Here is a 20537-nt window from a genome sequence, read left to right as displayed (position 1 = left end):
ACTAAGACACTGATTAAGATCATTAAGACATTGAAAAAATGTTTTATTTAACTGATATAATTCTAGAATAGTAACAATAATTAAAAGGCCCTCCCGTTGATCGTCGATTTGCTCGAGCGGGCCCAGTAACGTCTCCATTGGAGACTTTGTTGTTACTGTGTCTGGCATATCAAATACTCTCGGTAGCTTGCCAGGCTCTCCGAGAGGGGCAGAGGAATCGAACTCGGGTCGGCCATGTTGGCCGCTTGTAAGGCGAACGCCCTACCCGCTGTGCTATCGCTCCAGTGCACACTTAAAATATAAAGAGCATATTACCTACATTTGTAAAGTTCTTTCATCCATTTATTTACTCACTCATTTGCCCACCAATAATTGAAGGCATTAAGAAGGGCACAGAGTATCATATAAAAATACATAATGTTGAATGGGGAGGAAAAGCTAAAACACATATATAAAGGTAAAGGTAAAGGCCCTCCCGTTGATCGTCGATTTGCTCGAGCGGGCCCAGTAACGTCTCCATTGGAGACTTTGTTGTTACTGTGTCTGGCATATTATATGATTACAACAAAACAGCATATACAATTAAAAACAAAAAAAAACAAAAATAAAGAGAATCATGCTGAGTGAAGTCAGTCAGATGAAGAGGGACAGATACAGAATGATCTCTCTCATATGTAGGATATAGACATAATTCAGGAAAGAACAAATGGCCAAAGACCTTTATTATTGAACCTACCCAGCCGTCGCCACACTCCAGGACGCTTTCCGGACCCGCGCGGCAGCTCCGGCCGAGACCCACGCACAACTGAAGACCCACAGAACAAGATAAGCGGAACTCTCTGAGACCTTGGACTCCAGGCTCGGAGGACCCAGGGACAGAGCTTCTCTGCTTGCTCCCACCACCACAGGTGACAAAGGGATTCTAATCAGGAGCCCCACCCTACCCTGCCCTGTCTACTTCCATCAACCACCCAGGGATCGAATTGTGCACAGGAGACCCACCCTACCCAGATAAATACCCCACTGGCAGACTTCCACTCTCCACACTACTTCCACTACCCAGCCGTCGCCACACTCCAGGACGCTTTCCGGACATCATAAGACACTAAATACCCATCTTCTGGAATTGTCGTACCATATTTGATAGGGTTCAAATATGGTAACACCTACAAGGGTGATTAGAGGTCACCCCAAAAGCCTCTATCCCTCTCGAAAGACTGGCAAGCTACCGAGAGTATTCTGCCCGCACGGAAGAGCCTGGCAAGCTATCCGCTGTGTATTCGATATGCCAAAACCAGTAACTACAACTGGTCTCATTCACCTGACCCTGAAGGCTTCACCGACATGGCAGCACTGAGAAGGATGAGAAAGGAGAGGCCGACAAAATCTCAAGGCCGACCTAGGCTGCCACAACGAAGGAAGACAAAAATGATCGTCTGTACTTTCAATGCACGTACGTTAGCATCAGATGCATCCATCGAGGACCTGATGGTACAAGCGCGAATGATCAAGTACGACATCATTGGTCTGACCGAGACAAGAAGGCACGAATCTCACCATGCCGTTTTCGACACTGGAGAAGAATTGTTCCTCGGAACATGCGATAAAAGAGGTGTTGGAGGCATCAGTGTCCTTGTCAACACAAACTTGGCCAAGAGCATTGATTCATTCGAATGCCTAACAACCCGAATCGGACGTTTACATTTGAATAGATGTGGCTCACTGCCTGCAGTTTCTATCTTCGTTGTCTACGCACCAACATCTCATTATGATGAAAGAGAAATCGAGAAGTTCTACACGGAGCTAGAGAAGTTCTATAAAGAAGACCACACCTTCTACAAGATCATTGTGGGTGATTTTAATGCCAAGATAGGACCGAGAAGATCAGCTGAAGAACTTCACATCGGGACCCATGGCCTAGAATGGAACGAACAGGGTGAGAGACTGTCAGAGTTCATCATGTCGACCAAGACCATCCATGGTAACTCACAGTTCCAGAAGGCAGAATCTAAACGATGGACATGGGAGTCTCCCGGTGGACGATTCCACAACGAAATAGACCACATCATATTCAATCGACGGTTTTGCCTGACTGATGTCGCTGTTGTCCCAAAATTTCGAACGGGATCGGACCACCGTCTCCTTCGTGCAAAATTCTACTTCACAGAGCGGGGAGAAAGGGCTGCAAAGTTCAAAAAGAGAACTCCCAGAATGACCACCAACTGGGAACTCTTTGGTACTATTGCGGCAACATGGGAAGATGCCATTGTTGACAACATTGACGAGGAATACGATCAACTGGTTCAGCACCTCCATGAATGTGCGAGGAACGCCAAGAGAGAGATAGCCACAAAAAGTCGCCTATCTTCGAAAACTCTTGAGCTAATTCGCCAGCGTGGTTTGGCGCATGCCTCAGGCAACCGCAAGCTAACGTCCGAGCTTGCAAAGCAGTGCAGAGATGCGATCAAGGAAGACCTCAAAGAGAGAAGAGCAGAAGTACTGGTAGATGCGGCAGAAGCCGGGAAAAGTATTCGTAAGGCCCGCCTGTCCTTCGCCAACTATAAGACCAAGATGACTGCCCTCCGACGTCCTGATGGATCCATCACATCCTCCAGAACGGCAATGGAGATTACCCATGACTTCTACTCAAATCTCTTCGATAGCCATGTCCACTTGCCAACATACCAAATTCCACAGGATGGGTATGTTGTTCCCAACGTTCTCCCCTCCGAAATCCGACACGCCATTTCGTCGGTAAAGAAACAAACAGCACCTGGCCCAGACAAGGTCAGACCTGAACACCTGAAGAACCTGCCGTCAGTACTCATCAATACACTGGCTCGGCTCTTCACTCGCTACCTGTCTGAATGCAAGGTTCCGTCCCAATGGAAAACCAGCAGGACCGTACTACTGTTCAAGAAGGGAGACATCCATGACATTGGCAACTATCGCCCGATCTGCCTATTGTCTGTCATCTAAAAGTTGTTCACTCGAGTCATCCTGAATAGGATTGGCAGAACACTAGATGAAGGACAACCATGCGAGCAAGCAGGGTTCCGCAAAGGATTCAGCACCATCGACCATATCCACACAATAACCAAGCTCATTGAGGTTTTTCGGGAGTTCAAGATGCCGCTCTGCTTAACGTTCATTGATTTAAAGAAGGCCTTTGATTCTGTTGAGACGGAAGCAGTCATTGAAGCCCTAGCCAATCAGGGCATTCAAGCCCAATACATCAGGATCCTCCGTGAGCTGTATTGCGGATTCACTACCAGGATCTCACCATTCTACAAAGAAGTGATCGTTGATGTCAAGAGAGGGGTGCGGCAGGGTGATACCATTTCACCAAAACTCTTCAGTGCCACCCTCGAGAACATCATGCGACGACTGGAATGGGAAGGAATGGGAGTGAAGATAGATGGTCGGCAATTACACCACCTCCGTTTTGCTGATGATATTGTTTTAATAACACCAAACATCAGCCAAGCGGCACAAATGCTGGCCGACTTTGACCGTGAGTGTGGAAAGGTAGGACTACAGCTGAATCTTACGAAGACAATGTTTATGAGAAACAGCCTTGTTCCTGATGCCCCATTCGCTCTCAATGGTACAACCATCTCTGAATGCAACAGCTATGTGTACCTAGGTCGAGAGGTCAACATGACAAATGACCTGGCACCCGAGCTGCGCAGGAGGAAGAGAGCGGCTTGGAACGCCTTCAAGAACGTCGAAGAAATAGCTAAGAGGACGAAGAACCTCCGGCTCCGGGCACATCTCTTTGATTCCACTGTTCTTCCTGCATTAACATATGCCTCAGAGACCTGGGCCCTATGCAAACAGGATGAGAACGCCATTCAGGTCTCCCAAAGAAGAATAGAAAGAGCTATGCTTGGAATATCACGTTTCACTCAAATGAGAGAAAGAATCCAGAGTTCTGACATCCATCGACGATCAAGGATCAGGGATGCTGTCTCATTTGCCAAGGTGTCGAAAATCAGATGGGCTGGTCACGTAATGAGATTTAAAGACGACCGTTGGACTAGAGCTGTTACTGATTGGATTCCACGGGATGTCAAGAGACCGCGTGGCCGCCCACCTACCAGATGGTCAGACTTCTTCCTGAAGATCATGAACGATCGGTTTGAGGCCCTTCATGTTCCCGGAGCGAACAGATGCCATTGGGCTACACTAGCACGCGACAGGGACAAATGGAGACATTACTGGCGCCCGCTCGAGCAAATCGACGACTAACGGGAAGTTAAGTGATTAAGTGATTGAACCTGAGAACTGACCTACAGAACTAAGCTTAGAAAGGAGGAGAAAGATGGTGGGGAGGTGCTGTGACACGGAGGGAAAATGGACACTTTGGCAGAGAAACACTGTACCCATGAAATCCTGCTAGTAACTAATGAAACCATCATTAAAACATTTGAAACATGTTAAAAAAAAAACATGGTACTTAAGCAAATTGTCCGAATGACAATAATATTTATTGTTGCTGATACTGCTGGTGGTTTGTTTTGGGACCACACCTAGTGGTGCTCAGGTCTTACTTCTAGCTTTGTGCTCAGGAACCATCTATGGTTCTAGGGATCAAACCTGAGTTGGCCATATTGAACAAAAGCATCTTACACACTATATTATTGTTCTAACCCCAATAACAATTTTTTATGAGACTGCAATAATGACTAGATTACCTACTTAATAACATTTTTCAAAAAACTGGAATTACCTCATAAAATGTACAAATAAAATATGGAATACTTCCGAATTTCAAAAGGATTAAAATTATTAATTCAACGAATACTTAAGAAGTACCCACTATATATCAGGAATACAAGGTGTTCGACAGAAACAACATGCTGATTTTAGGAAGTTAGCATTTTGTCAAAGGAGACAGATGCTCTCATGGATGATGTGCACCCCCGTATCCCTTCCTTAGGATTAGTAGGAACAGATAAAACAAATACTCTGAATATTAATACATAGAATTCCACAGAGTTAGGAAATAATTAGAGTTATCTTGAAAAGAACCAGAGGTAATATTGTAATGTTCTCTGCTTAACCTGGGATAGTGTAAGATTATTTCAAGCCTGTGGAACAATATGGACAGGGTTTAATTTCCAGGTTCCTATGCCTTCTAACTATATAATTTTAGGAAAATGCATATTACTAACCTCCCAGTTTTAATATAGAAATTAAATGAACTAATACACATAAATTATTAAAATGACTAAGTTTTTTTAAACTATTATTATTATTGGGCTGGAGCAATAGCACAGCGGTAGGGCGTTTGCCTTGCACGCAGCCAACATGGCCGACCTGAGTTCGATTCCTCCGCCCCTCTCGGAGAGCCTGGCAAGCTACCGAGAGTATTCGATATGCCAGACACAGTAACAACAAAGTCTCCAATGGAGACGTTACTGGGTCCGCTCGAGCAAATCGATGATCAACGAGGACCTTTACTTTACTTACTTTACTTTATTATTGTTGCAATTGCTAGTTTTAGTGACCAGCAATCTAACGAGGGGCTGCAGCAATAGCGCAGCAGGTAGGTTATTTGCCTTGCATGTGGCCAACTTGGGTTCAATTTCCAGCATCCCATATGGTCCCCCGAGCACCGCCAGGAGTAATTCCTGAGTTCAGAGTTCAGAGCCACCAGTAACCCGTGTGCATTGCCAGGTGTGACCCAAAAAGCTAAAAACAAACAATTAAAAAATACTCTCGGTAGTTTGCCGGGCTCTCTGAGAGGAGCGGAGGAATCGAACCCGGGGCGGCCGGGTTGGCTGTGTGCAAGGCAAACACCCTACCCGCTGTGCTATCGCTCCAGCCAGCACATATACTAAAATTGGAACGACACAGATAAATAAATAACCTCATGAGATGTCACGCAGTTTGAGAAATTATAGATCATTCAATTTGATTTATTTTTTTTGGGGGGGTCGCACACAGTGGTATTCTGGGGTTACTCTTGGCTCTGCACTCAGAAGTCACTCCTGGCAGGCTTGGAGGACCATATGTAATGTCGGAATCGAAGTCGGTAAGTTACATACAAGGAAAGTGCCCTACCCACTGCTATACTATCTCCAAATAAAACCCAAATAAAAATCCTACTATAGATTTTTCAGAATTCTGGTCAACAAACCTTTCAGTTGACTTCTAAAATAATAATCTTAGTCTCATCTCTAAAATTTCCAGAGTGCTTGATTACATAGATAACAAGTGTATTAACCCCAATTTTTCCTTTGCTCACATCTAAGGCACAATCATAATTCTGAACCATTCGGTGAATTTATTTTCTATGTTCTGCTACCACCTACACTAACACTTCTTATTTTTCTTCTTATAATTACTTTCAAACAATTTTTCATGAACACAATACAACAGACACTTAAGCACATGGATTGAAAACACAAAGGGGTATAAATCTCTCCCTTCTCTATAATAAAGATACTAGAGGAAAACTAATCTAGAAATTACCCATGTTTTCCACTCATGAAGTTAATTCTCTCTTTTTGCCATATAAAGACTGTTCTTCTCAGACGTTTCTTTCCTCCTTAGTTAAATGAATATACTCTATTAGGCCAAATAAATCCATAAAAGTTTCTAAATACAGTAATTACAAATAAAGTATTTATAGAATTGAAATTTAAAAGACCTGGGTGGTACAGGATACAGTTGGGTCTTTAAACTCATTGGCAGTTTGCTCACTAATTTGTAGGATAACACTGATTTGTCCTTTCTGCCTTGCCACAGGTAGCTTAGGTTTATTTGGTTATTCCTGTCACAGTGCTCCCATTCCTCTGTGTTTATTTGTAACCTCTTTCTTTGTGCTCTGCTTCCCCAACAGGTCAATCACCTTTATCTCCTAATCAGATCTCTTAACTTGTAAATATTGCTTTTCTGGTCTCCTTAAGTTTTTTGCAAGTTTTTGCATAGTTAATTCAGAGCAATGTGTTTTTATACAGATATAGGAAGATAGTTAATGCTATGCTTTTGTATCTAGGGAGTTAATTGAATCCAAATGATATTCACCCCTGGGCAACTGTTCTCACCACGGAAGCCTCAGCTGCCCTTAGTTCCTAGCACCCCAAAAGCAGAGTCCTGACAAGGGACAGGATGGACCTAGAGCAAGCTGTGAACTACCCTGGTATCAAAATGGGCCAGGTCAAAGCACCATAATACTTAACTGTAAGGTAAGAGTATGGTCATGGACAAATTCTGTCATGATCCCAAAAGTAACAACTAGATTACGACCCTACAAGGGTTAGGAAAGATTAATTTGACCTGAGCACTATAAGCTGAGATCTACAGCGAGATGTGCCCAGGAGAGCCACCCTACAAGCTTAATGTATCTCTTATTGTGTCCATACAAAATAACTAGTATTGAGCAGTAGAATTAAGATGTTAGTTAATATGTTAATTAAGTTATTGGAGTAAGGAGAGGAGAAACACCCTAAGTGTAATTTGGCCCTTGAGAGGAAAAAGGGCTTTCATATGTTTATTGTGCTACATGATGGGGTGTGGTGGCCACCCCCAATGCAGGGAACTGGAAAAAAGACTAGAGAGAGACTATGGCAGCAAGTGGGGCACCAAGAGATGGGTGTGGAGAGATAAGCAGGAGAGACAGAAGAAGACAGGAAGGAGGGGCAGTGTGACACTAGAATGGGGAGCTTAGTGAGACTGGAACAGACGCGTGGGGAGAATGGAATAAACGGCAACTGATCACCAACCAGCCTGGCCCTCATTTCCTCCTTCGGCGGCCCATGCTATCGGCCGCCAGGTGGGGAAGTGGCCAGAGACCACCGAAAGCATGGAAAACAAGAGTCGTGGACTTCCCTAGCCCTTTCATGATTATACTGGATTGATGACAATTGACATGGAACAGTGTATAGCACTGTCCTCCTGTTGTTCATCGATTTGCTCAAGCGGGCGCCAGTAATGTCTCCATTTGAGACTTGCTGTTACTGATTTGGGCATATCGAATACATCGGGGGGGACCTTGTCAGGTTCTGCCATGCGGGCGGGATACTCTCAGTGGCTTGCCAGGCTCTCTGAGAGGGGTGGAAGAATCGAACCTGCTGTGGGCGCATGCAAGCCAAACGCCCTACCCACTGTGCTATTGCTCCAGCCCCATAAGAACAAATTAGTGACACCAAAATTTCTAAATCTTGCAGTAAGAAAGGTTGTATACAAAACTGAGGGTGGGGGTTTGGGCCACATTAATGGTGCTCAAGGCTTAGCCCTGGCTCTGTACTCAGGGATCATGCCTGGCAGTGCTTGGGGGACCATCTGTGGTGCTGGAGACTGAATCTGATCAGCTCGTAAAATGTAAGTGCCTCATCCACTATACTATCTGTCTGGCCCCTAAAAAATTTTATGAGCACCGTCTTTATACAGAATATAATAAAATCTTCATTTATAGCATTGTAGCACTATCCTCCAATTGTTCATCAATTTGTTTGAGTAGGCCCAGTAACGTCTGCATTATGAGACTTGTTGTTACTGTGTTTGGCATATCGAATACGTCATGGGTAGCTTGCCAGGCTTTGCCGCGCAGGCGAGATACTCTCGGTAGCTTGCCGGGCTCTCCAAGAGGGACTGAGGGATCGAACCTGGCTCGGCCGGGTCAGCCGCAGGCAAAGCAAACGCCCTACTAAATTGTGCTAAATTTTCATATATAACTATAATCGTAATTAGTCCTAAGTTATATATGTTTAAGACTTATAAACTAAATCTTGCTACAATATTTTATTCTTAATTCATCCATTTTAAGTATAATCAAATGAAGGGACAGTTTTTATTAATTTTTTAAAAACAAAAAGAACATGACTGGAGAGAGAGTTCAATAGACTGAGTGCATGCACTGCATGCAGGAAGCCCAGAGTTATTATATGAGTCTGAGAACCGCTGAAAGTAACCTCAGAGCACAGACCCAGGAGCAGCTCCTGGGCACTGCTGGCTAATGCCCAAAAACCGAAACAAAAAATAACAAAATACATTTTCCAACTTCTTCCCAGCTTCTCATTTCCCTCGATAATGCTCTATTATGTGATAATCTAATTTCATGCAAATCATTTAAAAGTATCACTTCACTTTACTTAAAAATATTTAAATACTATTTAAAAAGTGTTCCAATGGGACGATATTAAACTTCTGCACTAAGAAGCATCTGCACCGCAAAAGATACAGTGACCAAAATACAAAGACAATCTACAGAATGGGAAAGAATATTCACACAATACCCATTCGATAAGGGGTTGATATCAAGGATATACAAAGTACTAGTTGAACTCCACAAGAAGGGAAACATCCAATCCCATCAAAAAATGAGGTGACAAAATGAACAGAAACTTTCTCAAAGAAGAAATTCGAATGGCAAAAAGGCACATGAGAAAATGCTCTACATCACTATTCATCGGAAATGCAGAGCAAAACAACAATGAGATATTATCTCACACCACAGAGACTGTCCCACATCCAAAAGAACAAAAGCAACCCGTGTTGGCGCAGATGTGGTGAGAAAGGGACCCTCCTTCACTGCTGGTGGGAATGCCGACTGGTTCAGCCCTTTTGGAAAACAGTATGGACAATTCTCAAAAAAATTAGAAATTGAGCTCCCATTTGACCCAGCAATACCACTCCTGGGAATATATCCTGGAGAGGCAAAAAAAGTATAGTTGAAATGACATCTTCACTTGTATGTTCATTGCTGCACTGTTCACAATAGCCAAAATTTGGGGGAAAAAAACCGAGTGCCCAAGAAAAGATGACTGGTTAAAGAAACTTTGGTACATCTACACAATGGAATACTATGTAGCAGTTAGAAAGGATGAAGTCATGAAATTTGCAAACAAGTGATTCTACATGGAAAGTATCATGCTAAGTGAAATGAGTCAGTTAGAGAGGGGACATACATAGAAAGACTGCACTCATCTGGGGAATATAAAGTAACAGAATAGGAGATGAAAACCCAAGAATAGTTGATATAAGTACCAGGAGGTCTGCTCCACCGCTTGGAAGCCAGCAGCACATGCTGGGGGGAAAACGCAGTTCAGATAGAGGGTATCTGGAGGACTCGCTTGGGATGCGAGATGTGTGCTGAAAGTAAACTACAGACCGAACACGATGGTTACTCAATACCTCTATTGCAAACCACAACACCCTAAAGGAAAGAGAGAGCAAAAGGGAATACCTTGCCATAGAGGTGGGGCAGGGTGGGGGTTGGGGGAGAGAGGGCTACTGGGTTCATAGGTGGTGGAGAATGGGCACTGATGGAGGGATGGGTACTTGATCATTGTATAACCAAAACCCAAACACAAAAGTTTCTAAGTCTACAATTCTACTTCATGATGTCTCACTAATAAAAAATAAATAAATACATAAAAGTAAAATGACATCAGCTAAAAAAAATAAAACAGTGTCCTAAAGAAAAGGAAACACAAAGCCAAACATTTTAATTTTTCCTAAATTCTTTTATTTACTGTTAATTCCCAGTATTCAAGATACAAACACTGGTGCCCTACATACTTGCAAAGGATTAGTATTAAGAAACGGGCAAGATTATTTTTTATATAATAAGTTAATATTTATTCTGCACAATAGAAGTTAAACATTGGTAAAACAAACCAAATTCCTAGGAAATGCTCCCCAATAATTCCTCTAATTAAAGAATGCCAGAATTATTTATGAAAGTTTTTCAGAATGTATTTCTGAAAGTTTCTTGAAATACATAAAAGTATTTTAGCATTCAGTAAAGTGGAACCCACAAACTCAGTTATACAGCAAGAAGAGCCTGTTCATTATAGAGGACAGGAAGGAACCTACCTCATGCACTAGAGCAAGTGAGGTCTGCTTGAAACTTCGTCCTCTGCTGGCCATCAGTCGATTCAATGGTTTCCCATCTTTGCTCTGATACATGGAAATATCATAGCAAAATAGCATACCACCTTAAAGAAAAAAAAACAATTCTTACAGAAAAATTCATTAATGATTTTATCACTAATTCATATTCAATCCATCCTGATAGGAATATTTAGCAAATTTTTTAATAGAATTTGCTAGGCAAATTATGAGTTTTCACTACTGACAATTGGGGGGGGGGGGGTAGGAATAGAAGACATAAAAAATTATTTCCTTTAGTGCCAGGAAGATAGCTCAAAGGACTGGAGTGCATTCTTTGCTTCTTGGAGTTCTGGATTTGATCACTGGCACCACTGGGACCCCCAAGGTCTCAAAAGAATTCCTGAGTATTACTGGCTGTGGCTCAAACCTGCTCCCCAGCAAAAAAGTTACTAACTTTAAGCTATGACTTACATATAAGCTTCATTCACTTGTAGATAAATGGAATAAAAAACCCACATGACTTATTTTAAAATTTATGTAAATGTTATTAAAATTCCTTTCAATTAAAGAGAAGCACTTGTACATATCATGAACTCTTGGTAGCATGTGTTCCTTTAATTTATGACTATAAGGTTTTCCTCATACCTACACTAATTTAAATTCAATTTTCTTCCTCCTTCTCTAATCCTTCTCTCCCACAGCGGGTAGGGTGTTTGCCTTGCACACGGCCAACCCAGGTTCGACTCCTCCTTCCCTCTCAGAGAGCCCGGCAAAATACCGAGAGTAGTGTTAATGAGCTAGTAGGTCTTGAAATTGGTCATTCTGAGTCAATAAGACATTCAAGGCTAATTCAAGAAGTACACACACACACACACACACACACACACACACACACACACACGCATACATTTATTGAGAGCATTATATTTTATGCATCTCTTACTAAGTTTAACATACACATAATAGTGCTTCACTTAATCACTTAACTTCCCGTTAGTCGTCGATTTGCTCGAGCGGGCGCCAGTAACGTCTCCATTTGTCCCTGTCGCGTGCTAGTGTAGCCCAATGGCATCTCTTCGCTCCGGGAACATGGAGGGCCTCAAACCGATCGTTCATGACCTTGACAAAGAAGTCTGACCATCTGGTAGGTGGGCGGCCACGCGGTCTCTTGACATCCCGTGGAATCCAATCAGTAACAGCTCTAGTCCAACGGTCGTCTTTAAATCTCATTACGTGACCAGCCCATCTGATTTTCGACACCTTGGCAAATGAGACAGCGTCCCTGATCCTTGATCGTCGACGGATGTCAGAACTCCGGATTCGTTCTCTCATTTGAGTGAAACGTGATATTCCAAGCATAGCTCTTTCTATTCTTCTTTGGGAGACCTGAATGGCGTTCTCATCTTGTTTGCGTAGGGCCCAGGTCTCTGAGGCATATGTTAATGCAGGAAGAACAGTGGAATCAAAGAGATGTGCCCGGAGCCGGAGGTTCTTCATCCTCTTAGCTATTTCTTCGACGTTCTTGAAGGCGTTCCAAGCCGCTCTCTTCCTCCTGCGCAGCTCGGGTGCCAGGTCATTTGTCATGTTGACCTCTCGACCTAGGTACACATAGCTGTTGCATTCGGAGATGGTCGTTCCATTGAGAGCGAATGGGGCGTCAGGAACAAGGCTATTTCTCATAAACATTGTCTTCGTAAGATTCAGCTGTAGTCCTACCTTTCCACACTCACGGTCAAAGTCGGCCAGCATTTGTGCCGCTTGGCTGATGTTTGGTGTTATTAAAACAATGTCATCAGCAAAGCGGAGGTGGTGTAGTTGCCGACCATCTATCTTCACTCCCATTCCTTCCCATTCCAGTCGTCGCATGATGTTCTCGAGGGTGGCACTGAAGAGTTTTGGTGAAATGGTATCACCCTGCCGCACCCCTCTCTTGACATCAACGATCACTTCTTTGTAGAATGGTGAGATCCTGGTAGTGAATCCGCAATACTGCTCACGGAGGATCCTGATGTATTGGGCTTGTATGCCCTGATTGGCTAGGGCTTCAATGACCGCTTCCGTCTCAACAGAATCAAAGGCCTTCTTTAAATCAATGAAAGTTTAGCAGAGCGGCATCTTGAACTCCCGAGAAACCTCAATGAGTTTGGTTATCGTGTGGATATGGTCGATGGTGCTGAATCCTTTGCGGAACCCTGCTTGCTCACATGGTTGTCCTTCATCTAGTGTTCTGCCAATCCTATTCAGGATGACTCGAGTGAACAACTTGTAGATGACAGACAATAGGCAGATCGGGCGATAGTTGCCAATGTCATGGATGTCTCCCTTCTTGAACAGTAGTACGGTCCTGCTGGTTTTCCATTGAGATGGAACCTTGCATTCAGACAGGTAGCGAGTGAAGAGCCGAGCCAGTGTATTGATGAGTACTGACGGCAGGTTCTTCAGGTGTTCAGGTCTGACCTTGTCTGGGCCGGGTGCTGTTTGCTTCTTTACTGACGAAATGGCGTGTCGGATTTCGGAAGGGAGAACGTTGGGAACGAAATACCCATCCTGTGGAATTTGGTATGTCGGCAAGTGGACATGGCTATCGAAGAGATTTGAGTAGAAGTCATGGATAATCTTCTCCATTGCCGTTCTGGAGGATGTGATGGATCCATCAGGACGTCGGAGGGCAGTCATCTTGGTCTTATAGTTGGCGAAGGACAGGCGGGCCTTACGAATACTTTTCCCGGCTTCTGCCGCATCTACCAGTACTTCTGCTCTTCTCTCTTTGAGGTCTTCCTTGATCGCATCTCTGCACTGCTTTGCAAGCTCGGACGTTAGCTTGCGGTTGCCTGAGGCATGCGCCAAACCACGCTGGCGAATTAGCTCAAGAGTTTTCGAAGATAGGCGACTTTTTGTGGCTATCTCTCTCTTGGCGTTCCTCGCACATTCATGGAGGTGCTGAACCAGTCGATCGTATTCCTCGTCAATGTTGTCAACAATGGCATCTTCCCATCATATAATCACGGCTCAATGTATTTTCACAGACTGGACAAATGTGTAATTAGCACTCAGATAAAGAAACAAAATATTAACATCCCAGAAATCCTAACTATGTCTCCTCCTCACTACATGTGCTCCAACCCAAACTTTTACTAAAATAACTTCTTACAACCATTTCATCTATTTTGGTACTTAACATAAATGGGTTTAGACTGTGGATATCCTTTAATACCTGACTTCGCACCATATTCAGCATAATAATTGTGAGAATCACTGAAGTTATCACTGGCAGTTGTATCATATTCAACCTCATTACCAAATAACATTTTATTTAAACAGCTCCAAGTTTAGGGCTATTCTAGGAGCTATAACATAATTATTTTAGTATATGCCTTATGTTAACTTCATTTTTAAAGTTTAACCCTAAGAATATAAAATTGTAGAGCAATAGGGAATCAATTTGTTCAGTACCAGTTTCTAAAGTGGGTGAATGAACACATATTCCCAACAAAGGTTCTAGTTTTCCTACAAAATTACCAATACTTTGTACTTTACACCATCATTTTAGCTATTCTGCTTAAGACATTGCTTATTGCCATTTTAATTCATACTTCTCTGATATGCAATGAAGCTGACTATCTACTTCAATGAACTTCGTAGTTCTTTGAAATCTCTGAAGACTCTTGTTTTTAGTGTTTCAATTCTTTCCTCCTCTTTCTTGTTGGATGTATTTTTTTAAAATCAACTTTAATACTTTTTTATTAGTTGCTGCTTTCTTTCCTCCCCCGCGCCCCCCCCCACCCCCCCCGCACACACACACATCCCTGGCTGGCTGGAGCGATAGCACAGATAGGGCATTTGCCTTGCAAGCAGCCGACCAGGCCAACCTGAGTTCGATTGCCCCATTTTTGATTCTTCTGCCTCTCTCGGAGAGCCCGGCAAGCTGCCGAGAATATCTTGCCTGCACAGCAAAGCCTGGCAAGCTACCCGTGAGGTATCCGATATGCCAAACATAGTAACAAGACTCACTATGTTGCTGGGCCTGCTTGAACAAATTGATGAACAATGGGAGGACAGTGACAGTGACCATGCCTGGTGGTCCTCAGAGATGACTCCTGGTTCTATGCTCAAGGATCATGATCAAATGCAAAGCTGGACCTTTACCACAATTTCTGTTTGTTTTTGTTTGATTGCTTGTGTGTGTGTGTGTGTGTGTGTGTGTGTGTGTGTGTCTGTGTGTATGTTATTCAAAAGTTTTAAATATATCTGGATATAGTTTCTTGTCAGGTATAAGCATAATAAATATCTTCTTCCACTTTGTTGCTTGCCTTTTCACCAAGTGTAATTTGCTGTTTTTAAAAACGTCAAGCTTCGCATAACTCATGACTATTTTCCTTTCTTTTCTCACATAGACACTGAAGGTATAAATTCTGACAAGTTGTGTTAAAATTTATTTTCATTATCATTCAGTTCTAATTATTTTCTGATCTCCATTTTGATCCATACATTGTTCCTAATTATATGCTCAATCTCTAGGTTGCTGGAGACATTGTAATTATTATTATTTTTTTGCTTCTTGGGTCACACCCGGCGATGCACAGGGGTTACTCCTGGCTCTGCACTCAGGAATCACCCCTGGCGGTGCTCAGGGGACCATATGGGGTGCTGGGATTCGAACCTGGGTTGGTCGTGTGCAAGGCAAACACCCTACCCGCTGTGCTATTGCTCCAGCCCCTGTAATTATTATTTTTATTTCCTTTAATCCATTGCCATCAGAGGACAGGCTCTAAATATATTAGTATATAAAATATTTTAGAAACTTATGATGCGCATCTTTGTTTGTGTGTGAGTGTGTATGCAAGTTTGTATTTGTGTGTGCCCTGAGGGATCCAAACCCAGGGTCTCACATGTAAGACAACTGCTCTACCTTAGCAAATTTCCTGTTCGAAAGTCCCTGAATCCTAACATTGGAAAGTACAATGTCTTACATGTCAATTACGCAAAGTGTGTTCAAGGCATTATTTACATATCTTGCATACTTGCTGATATTTTGCCTAATTGTTCTACACAGTATTGGAAAAGACGCATTGTAAAATTTCCTTCTATGAGTTTGTCTACTTCTAGTCCTGATAGTTTCTATTATACATATTTTCCAGTTATGCTGAAAAGGGTTAACATACATTACTCAACAAGATAAATTCATCTATATCTGTCACATATAACTTTTTCACACACATATCCACATCATACATAAATATACATATATATATATATCTGAAGGTATAGCGTTTCATGTATACGAAATAGAACTGTGATCCTTTAATTGGGTGACTTCTTCAGCTTTGTGAAATGGATCCCTTAATACTAACTTTTTCCTTTTTTCATATGTCGTGCTTTTTTTTTATTATAGGTTAGATAGTGCATGAAAAAACCACAGAAAGTCTAAGTGATGTTATCTTTTATCAGATAGGCATTTCTTTTTGCCTCTGTTAGGCAGACAGAATGATCACAGGGGGCTGAACTGGGTTAGGCTTGATTAGATCTACATCAAATCTAAGTCTATCTCTGCTTCAACCCTTCTCCTGGGCATGCCTCCGCTCCAAATTTTGAGGCTAATCAGTTTAATGCTTCAGTGTAGAAAGAACAGAGGAGATTTGTAGTTGTTTTCAAAGATTTTCAGTCGGTTCTTTATCCTTCCGGCCCATAAAGCATCAATATTTAGAAGCTATCTTGAGAGAAACAGGCTATGTGTTTGAGGTCTCTAAAGTCCCAAATTTTGTGATTCAGGCACCACAGGAATAGCAAGATCTCTATTGGATTCTCAGCCTCCTGCACCAACATCTTGTTAAGACCAAGCCTGAATTTCTTTCTCTAGCACTTTCTAGAATTAGAAAGTGCACCCAGCTGAAGAGAGCTGTATATCTTCAGTAGCAACTCACTACTTGAGTGCTTTGTTTTCTAGCCCATTCTTCTAATCAACACAAGACTGAAGGAGATTTCACTTTACCTTCAAAAACATATCTTATGAGAAATATCTCATAAATATTAAATATTAATTTTATTTCTCTGAGATTTCAGAGGAACAGAAAAACCAGTATCGAGAGATAATATGTAGGTAGATAAATATATACAGGTGACAGATCAATTGATATATGAAAGAAACTTTAGTCTAGAAATCCTCCCTCAGGATTATAGAGCCTGAGAATGCCCACAATCTTCTACTGAAAGCTCAAAAACTAAAAAAGTCAGTATTTGAGGGAGAATAAATTAGTAATAAATAAATTAATAATTAGTAATTTAGTCTGAGTCCTGAAGTCTGAGAAACAGGAGAAAAATGTTCAAATGCAGGAAAAGATGAATGTGTCAGTTCAAATCAAATACAGATAAATGATCTTTACTCTGACTTTTTATTCTATTATTCAATTTCAACTGACCACTGTGCATCCATGTTGGTGAAGGTGTTTGACGCAGCCTACTGATGCACAAATGCTAACCTCTTCTGATAATATGCTACACACACCCAGAATTAACGTTACATCCTCCCTCTGAGGATTACTTTGTTTAATCAAGGTGGCATATAAAATTAACTCCCACTGCAGGTATGCCCACCACCTGCCCCAACAAAGCCCCAGCAGTCGCAAACCTCCAGAACCCAATAGCTGCCATGCTCACGGCCGATCTCCACAGGCCCCTCACTATGAGAATAAAACTGCTGAAAAAGCCAGGTATGCGGGTTTTGTGAGTGAAATCTCCTAGCTCTCACAGAGTCGGGAATGGGTGACCTCCCCCATCTTCCTGTTCATCAGAGAGTTTCGCAGTCATGCCCACGAACTACCTCTGGTGTCATAAAAGTTCATTAACCAGTCATGATCCAGAGATTCATAAATAAATCTCAGAAGAGAGCAACAGGCTGCAGAGATCCCTCCAGAACCCAAAGTCACCATCCAGTTAAAAAGTTAACTCCAACTCTAGCACCCTATTTAAAACTTTAGAATTCCCGGAGCACATAGCTACATTTGCAGCTGTGCAGTATCTCATACTTTATGCCACTGATGTACCAAGAGTGGCACACCACATTTGATGGGGTGTAAAACAGAAGGCAACCAATCTTGATTAAAAAAATACATATGGGGGCTGGAGCAATAGCACAGCGGGAAGGGAGTTTGCCTTACACGTGGCCAACACGAGTTCGATTCCCAGCATCCCATATGGTTCCCCGAGCACTGCCAGGGGTGATTCCTGAGTGCAAAGCCAGGAGTAACCCTTGAGCATCGCAGGGTGTGATCCAAAAACCAAAACCAAACAAACAAAAACATATGTATATTAGCACACAAGATTCAATCTGTAACAACGTGTTAGTAATCTTTTATACAAGAGCACAATGGCTCCAGGGTGAGACACAAAAACTTTTATGCACTTTCCTCTAAGGAAACCTCTTTGGATCTTTCTTAGTGGATTATTACAAGCAACAAGCAACACAAAATAAATTATCTAGGATCTGCCTTTGGGACAGGCTTGGGTGGTGGTGGGAAAATTCAAATAATGGTGGTGGGAATGTGTAATGATGGTGGGATTAGTGCTGGAATACTAAATGTAATAAATTATTGAAAACAACTCTATAAAAATAAAAAACAAAAAACTCCCACCTCACTTCATCTCATGGAACCATGAAAAAGATCCAGTGGCTTTTTTCCAACCTCCTTCTTGGATCAAACCCCAATCTGAGCTCACAACTGGGGTCTCTGAATAGCCGCCAAAGGTTGGGTGGGATGGAATGGGGGAGGGACTCTGTAAAACTGTAATACCTTTGAAAAGTGATCTGTTTTCATCAAGTATCCACCTATGTCTAGATCATAGCCATAGCAGTAATGCCCTGTCATGATTTGGAAGAGGAAATTAAATACAATATTTAAAAACCCTTTCCTTGATGCTAATGGTGTGCTCACCTGCAAGACCAGGTTTCAACCCTGGTTGCTTATTTGTTTCGTACATTTTCAGTATAAAATTGGGGATTCCTGCTACAGTCTTCCCTTGATCTGAGCGGATACCTCCTCTCAATGCAGAGTGATATATCCCACGAGGCATATTCACCATTTCTTGCTTCACAAGTGAGGTGAAAAACTCCTCCAAAGCTGAAAGAAGATGAAAGGATATCAAAAGTAAACACAGCATACTAGAAGACAAACAGTCATTTTCCATTTTTCTATATAAAACTTTGATTCATTTCTGTCTTCCCAGATCAGAACAAAACATTTGGTAACTTGAGCTAAAAAATATATTCTTAATTCTTACCAACATTTCTTTCTCTTTATATTCTGGGCCATGCCTGACAGTGCTCAGGGTTTATTCCTGGTTCTACACCCTGGAATCACTCGTGGCGGGCTCACAGAACCCTGTGGGATGCCGGGGATCAAAACCAGGTCAATGGTGTGCAAGGCAAGCACCCTGTATTTCCACATATCCTGAATTTACCAATTTCTCATTTTCACTACCACTGCCCAATTATCTTTCCTTTTCAGTGTCTTCTCCTTGTGTCTTCTACCTTGACAAACCAACCTTCACCTTGAAACCAAAGTGTTATGCCATTCCCCTTCCAAATACCTATCAATGGTATTTCCCTGCTTAGAATAACAGCACATTTTTGGCAATGATCAAGACGTTTTTAGCTAGTCCCTGACAGTGCTTCTGACCTCATCTCTGCTTCCTGCCTCCCTTCCTCGCTACTTACAGGTACATATGGCAGTTTCCCCCCATTCTTCAATAAACAAAATTCATAGCTAAATCAGTGTCACATCATTTGCTATTCTTTCCACTTGGGACACACTATTCGAGATGCCCAGGTGACTGGATCCTTTCTCATCATTTAGGTGTTTTCAGAGAAGTCTTTTAAATGTCTTTCCTCTTAAATGAAGTACTATTAGTTATAAATTAAAAAAAAAAAGTACCCAAATACTACTTTATATTCAAGTGTTATTTTCCTAAGGACCACTAGAGGTTCCCCAATGCAGAACAAAAGCAAAAAAGCCATGTAAACTAAGAAAAATGTTTGGAAAACAAGAAAACAAAAAAAAAACCCAAACCCCAAATTATTGAATGTTTTCTTTTTACTATAAGAAGAAAAAGGTAAGTCTACCTTTGGATTTTAGATAAATCTACCTCGTTGAACAGGACTTTCAACCTGAATAGATCTAAAAGTCTGTTTTAAGGACACTGAATATATTTAAAAGTCTATTTTATGTGATTTCATCAAAGGCAGTAAGTGCTCCTTGGAGCATTTACTATATGCCAGGTTCTGTCATTCTTACCTGAAATGTTCTAAGATGTAGGCAAGATTCTTCATTTAACTCCAGAGAACACGTGTGTGGGATGTTTACCACATACCCCCACCCCATCCCCACCCCCTCGAAGATCTAGCCTCTACCCTCTTAACCCTTTTCTGGACTTCAGAAGAATGACCTTGAACTACAGCATTACAGACTCCCCTAGCCTCTGGTTGCTAGCTGACTTTGTTCTGTGGGAAACACTGGCCAAAGATCAGAGACTGGACACAGATGAAATGAGGGAATTAAATTCCACACTCATTCAACTGCAATATTGTTATAGATTGTCTCCCTCCCATTTGTGAGGGTTTGGTCCTCTTAGGCAGCCCTATGCAGGTGGCAGATGCCCTTTTTATCTCCTAACTGCCACCTCCCCATCACTTTAGGCTG

At 42.2% G+C, this 20537-nt stretch overlaps 1 protein-coding gene across 1 annotated transcript in view; it reads right to left on the bottom strand.

Moving 5' to 3' along the window:
• Positions 1-20537, bottom strand: part of FOCAD (focadhesin) — a 339599-nt gene that overhangs the window by 99269 nt on the left and 219793 nt on the right. The window contains exons 20-21 of the mRNA XM_056117152.1: positions 18774-18959; positions 10828-10949 (exon numbers count right to left, since the gene is read on the bottom strand). Of these exons, the coding sequence (XP_055973127.1) occupies positions 10828-10949; positions 18774-18959 (308 nt within the window). The remainder of the gene's footprint in view (positions 1-10827; positions 10950-18773; positions 18960-20537) is intronic.

Source organism: Sorex fumeus, unplaced genomic scaffold, assembly GCF_029834395.1.
Source record: "Sorex fumeus unplaced genomic scaffold, SorFum_2.1 ptg000034l, whole genome shotgun sequence".
Classification (NCBI taxonomy): Eukaryota; Metazoa; Chordata; class Mammalia; order Eulipotyphla; family Soricidae; genus Sorex; species Sorex fumeus.
Note: the sequence above shows the minus strand (reverse complement) of the source record. Positions and strands in the feature narration are given on the sequence as shown.